This window comes from Sinocyclocheilus rhinocerous, unplaced genomic scaffold, assembly GCF_001515625.1.
Source record: "Sinocyclocheilus rhinocerous isolate Xijiao unplaced genomic scaffold, SAMN03320098_v1.1 scaffold1992, whole genome shotgun sequence".
NCBI lineage: Eukaryota > Metazoa > Chordata > Actinopteri > Cypriniformes > Cyprinidae > Sinocyclocheilus > Sinocyclocheilus rhinocerous.
The window spans coordinates 107,508-113,130 of record NW_015664692.1 but is presented as its reverse complement, the minus strand read 5'-3'; the positions used below and the strand labels follow the sequence as shown (position 1 = coordinate 113,130).

The 5,623-nt window shown below is 33.9% G+C and overlaps 1 protein-coding gene across 1 annotated transcript in view; it reads left to right on the top strand.

Annotated features, from left to right (window-relative positions):
• rasal1 (RAS protein activator like 1) overlaps nt 1-4,293 on the top strand; it is a 31,389-nt gene extending 27,096 nt beyond the window's left edge. Inside the window, 4 exon segments of the mRNA XM_016541191.1 lie at nt 1,705-1,840; nt 2,092-2,212; nt 3,686-3,762; nt 3,859-4,293. Coding sequence (XP_016396677.1) covers nt 1,705-1,840; nt 2,092-2,212; nt 3,686-3,762; nt 3,859-3,998 — 474 coding nt within the window. The 3' untranslated portion in view covers nt 3,999-4,293.
• The last annotated feature ends 1,330 nt before the right edge of the window (nt 4,294-5,623 follow it).

Sequence of the window (5,623 nt, the reverse complement as noted above, 5' to 3'; positions counted from 1 at the left end):
GGACATTCCATAGGCGTAATGGTTTTTATACTGTACAGACTGTATGTGCTATTGCCCTACACCTAAACCTACCCCTTACAGGAAACTTTGTGCATTTTTACTTTCTCAAAAAAACTCACTCTGTATGATTTAGAAGCGTTTTGAAAACTGGGGACACGGGGTAATGTCCTCATAAGTCACCTTCTCCTTGTAATACCTATGTCATACCCTTGTCATTATACAAATTTGTGTCCTCATATGTCACAAAAATGCACACACACACACACAACTCTGCATAGCTATCTTTGTGAGGACATTCATGCAATCTCTAGCTCCTTACCCTAAACCTACCCTTTACCCAATTATAACCTGACTCCTAAAACCAAGTCTTGACCCTCAAACAGGCCTTTAAAGGGCTCTCAGAAAGTGAGGACCAGCCAAAATGTCCTCACACACACACACACACACACAAACTATCCCTTTAAGGGATTTGTATCTGTGTATACTTTCTGTCTTTCTTTTTTCTGTGTGTGGTTTTTATAACTGTACTGCCTTAATGATTTGATGTTTTGTACTGTTTAATAAAAAAACAAACAAAGAAAGAATCAGAAAAAAAGATTTGCGATACGCTCTCCGAAGTCCGGATCTGAATCAAATGATTCGCGATACGTGATCCGATTGGAGAGCTTCGAATCATTTTGCGACGCAATGTTTTAACTGATTCGGAGATTCGAAAAGCTCACTTTCAAGGACGTACTTTTCTAGCTCATCTACTCTAACCTCTCAGCTGATATCAAATGCATGACCTATTTCAGATGCGGCCGAAATTATAACAACAGTAATTCCGTTTTGATCAAACGGTATTTAATTGTTTGATCAAAACTATTGCTAGGGACAATTTAGTATTGGTATCCCTAGCGTCCCTGCTAAATTCTATGCTCTTATTATGATATAAATATGAGACAAAACCTCCTACAGAGGCATTTGTTTGTCTCTGCATCATGTTTGTCAACAGTCAACTGTATGAAATGTAATAATAATAATTATATATATATATATACACATCACATACATATATTAATCATGATTATCTAATGACAAAGAAAAACTGTTCACGTTCAGCAAATATATGCGTTGACATGAGATTTAGTAAAGGTGGAGAGATTGTATATATTTCTTCTAAAAATGTCTCTTTTGCTCACCAAGGCTTCATTTATTTGATCAAAAAAATGAATAAATGTGAAATATTATTATAATTTATAAGAGCTGTTGTCTATGTGAATATCTGTTAAACTGTAATGTATTTCTGTGATGCGCAGCTGAATTTTCAGCATCATTACTCCAGTCTTCAGTGTCACATGATCTTCAGAAATCATTCTAATATGCTGATTTGCTGCTCAAGAAACATTTCTGATTATTATCAATGTCGAAAACAGTTGTGCTGCACAATATTTTTGTGGAAACTGTGATACATTTTATTTTTCAGGATTCACAGATGAACAGAAAGTTCAAAAGAACAGCATTTATTTGAAATAGAAATCTTTTGTAACACTATAAATGTCTTTACTGTCACTTTTGATCAATTTAATGCATCATTGATGAATAAAAGTATTAATCTCTTTAACAAAAATCTTACTGACCCCAAACTGCATCCTTGCTGTGCAGCATATTCAGTATTTACAGTTTAACGTAATGTGTGTGTGTGTGTGTGTGTGTGTGTTTCAGAATGTAAATGAGCTCAATCAGTGGCTGTCGGCCATCAGGAAGGTCAGTATTTATAATGAGCACATGCTGCCGTCGTTTCACCCCGGAGCTCATCGAGGAAACAAATGGACCTGCTGCCTTCAGCCCGACCGCACAGGTGTGTGTGTGTGTGTGTGACAGTACTTAACAGTGACCTCAGACTGATTAGATCACAGTGGACTATTAGGTGTTTATGGATGGCTTTCAGTTGCAATGCTTCATTATTTCTCATGACCATAAAGCACACTGAAATAATGCTGCATGTATTTTGTCATAGCACAGTCAAGATCAGTAACATTAGATGTGATTGTTGAGAGAAAGAGCGGAGGTTGTGTTACTCACAGGTGTGTGTGTGTGTGTGTGTGTCAGCGTTGGGCTGCAGTCGGACTCATTCGGCCGTGACTCTGGGCGACTGGAGCGACCCGTTAGATCCTGATGCTGAAACACAGATCATTTATAAAGAGCTGCTGCAGGGCCGAGACAAACTCAGGTGTGTGAGCGTCTTTACCTGATCACTGTGACTCCTGTGATGCTGAAATACTGTAAATGTCCAGCAGGTGTCGCTGCTGTAATGACAGAAATCAAGGAGTAGCGTCATTATTAAAACATTATTATTATTATTATTATTATATATTCAGTGCAGTGTAAGTCACTTTGGATAAAAGCATCTGCCAAATGCATACATGTAAATGTATTATATTATACATTTATATATCCATTGTCTGCGTGAATGTCATGAAGAAATATTTGTCAAATTTATTTCACATTAAAATAATGAGAAATTGAATTTAATATTCCTAGGACCCAGACATGTTTTGGACCATCATCATGACATTCAAGTTGCTACAGTGATTAATAAAACATTATTATTATTATCATTATTATTATTATTGTTATTAATGTACCTTGAATGCAATGTAAATCACTTTGGATAAAAACGTCTGCCAAATGCATAAATGTAAATGTATTTTATTATAATTTCTCAATATGCTGGGTGAATGTCATGAAGAAATGTCATTTTTATTTCACATTAAAGTAATGAGAACTTGTGGATTAAATATTTGTAATTAATATTAATTAATATTATTATTATCAATTGCTACGAAGCAAATGCAATGCCATCTTTATTGTTGCAAAATCTGTTATTTTAGTATCATTGATATACTGTTATAGTATGTTTTACTACTTTTTACTACTATATTTTATATTTTCAATTTCATTTTAATTTGTTAAAATTTTAGTAATTTTGTTGTGTCTTGTTATTTTTTATTTTTTTATTTTTAGGATGTCTACACTGTAAAAAAAACAATTTGTTGAGTCAACTTTGTAACCCGCTGCCTTAACATTTTTTGTTATCTTAATTTTTTTCAGTGTGATGCAGTTGTTTCAACATGCGTTTTTGAGTTGAAACAACTAGTTCATTCAACATTCAGCTTGTTGTCTGGACAATTTATAAAAAATAAGTTATGTCTAAAAAAAAAAAGTTTAAATCGCAAAATCGCAAAAAAATTTTTTACAGTGTGTATAGTTTATTTATATAAATTTTTGTTTCCATTATACTTATTTTAGCATTTCCAGATAAACTAAATATTCTATTTCAGTTAACACTTACTTTATTTCAAGTAAACATAAAATAGTTTTTCATGGTTTAGTTTCAAGTTTTAGTTAATGATAATAACCTTGTTTAAAATTAGGCTTTATTTTCTATTTGTAAAATATAATTTTTTTTATTTAGTTATTGTTATTTATATTTTATTAAATATGACGCATGTTTTGGACAATCATCATGACATTCGCCATGTTGCTACAGTAATTAATATGAATTAATTACCACAATCATCAAAAAAAGATCCCATATTAGTTATTTTAGAGTATGCAATTTCATAGTTACCATCGTAAATGTCTATAAGGAAGAAATCCTCACTGTGCTCTTCTATTGACTCTGCTGATGTTTGGGACACAGGAAGCAGTACCTGGAGACACAGGAAGTTGAGCCAGCAGAACAGGAAGAGCCGCTGAAGGCCAGTCAGCCGTCATCAGGTCAGAGTTCATCTGTAAAGCAGCTCTGAGAGCCACACGCACTCATCCAGCACAGAATGCATGTTAAAGTGTTTCTTCTCTGTCCGTGTGTGTTAGTGTCTGCGCAGAGCCGATCTGAGCGCGCTCGAGCCGTCGCCGCTCGTCTGCTGGACGTCGTGCTGGATTTAGAACGAGCTCATTCGACCTTCCAGAGCCGAGAGCCAGACGAGAGCCGTCCGCTCATCCTGAGCTCATAGAGAGCGTGAGAAACGCTCCAGAGTCACGTTCACCTGCCGTTACTGTTCTTCAGCTTCAGCGCTCAGGAACAAGAACTGTAAAATCGAATTATGCAATGTTTTGGAAGCAAACTTGAGTTATTGATGAATGTCCGTGGAAATGTCCATTTTTACGTATTTGTACTTAGAAGTGTTTTTATCTTGATGCTCTGATTTGACTGATTTGATCACAGATGCTTCTAAAATCAGCCGTGTGTGTGTGTGAGAGTCTTACAGTCTGCATGGCATTACTGTACACTAAACAGCATGAACACATTCACACACCCGGGTTATTATAGTCAACTACAATCAAAAACATAAAAAATGACTTGAAGTAAAATAAACATTAACTTAAATAAAATATAAATATTATTTCAGCTAGTTGCCAAAGCAACTTTTCTCATTTTCATTTAGTTTGTAAAATATTAGATTGATGTAAAAAAAAAAATTTTTTTAGTTTTACAAAGAAATATTGTGAAATATTACAATTTAAAGTGACGGCTTTCTATTATAATGTATTTTAAAATGTCATTTATTCCTGTGATGCAAAGTTGAATTTTGCTCAAGAAACATTTCTTATTATTATCAGTGTTGAAAATAGTTTGCTTCATATTTTTGTGGATACGCTATCATTCAAAAGTCTGGGGTCAGTATGATTAAAAAAATTGATACTTCTATTCAGTAAAGCACGCATTAAATTGATGAAAAGTGACAGTAAAGACATGTATATTGTTATAAAAGTTTTCTATTTCAAATAAATGCTGTTCTTTTGGATCTGTGAATCCTGAAAAATAAAATGCATCACAGTTTCCACAGAAATATTGTGCAGCACAACTGTTTTCAACATTGATAATAATCAGAAATGTTTCTTGAGCAGCAAATCAGCATATTAGAATGATTTCTGAAGATCATGTGACACTGAAGACTGGAGTAATGATGCTGAAAATACAGCTGCGCATCACAGAAATAAATTACAGTTTAACAGATATTCACATAGAAACCAGCTATTTGAAATTGTAATAATATTTCAAATTTTTGCTGTTTTTACTGTATTTTTTGATCAAATAGAGACTTCTTTAAAAAAACATTACAAATCTGACTTATTTGAAACTTTCTTGCCTCTATTGTATAGACATTTTTTAATTTTTTAATTACTAAAACCTTAACTGAAATTAAAATAAAAATGGAAAATACAAAAAACTATAACAGTATCTCAATCATGCTCAAATAACACTGACACACATTATGAAGACAGTGAGTAGCATCTGTGTGGCTTTTATGGTCACTGGACACTAGAATCTATTTTGTGCAATTTGCTTTCATGCAGGCGAACTAGTTCTTGACCAAATGAACTTGATTAATGTAGTAACTGTAATATTTTTATATTTGCACACAAATGATTCCCATAACTTACAGAGGATTGCAAAAAAGCTTTAAACAGCTATTTTATAAACCTCAGCCAGCCACGTTCTAGATTTGCCATTGCTGTGGACAGAAGCAGGTTACACTGAATCCAGGTTAGCAGTGTAAAACTGAAACAGGGCAGCCGTGTCTCACAGCCAATCAGACTGACATCCAGCGGTTTTCAACATTGATAATAATCAGAA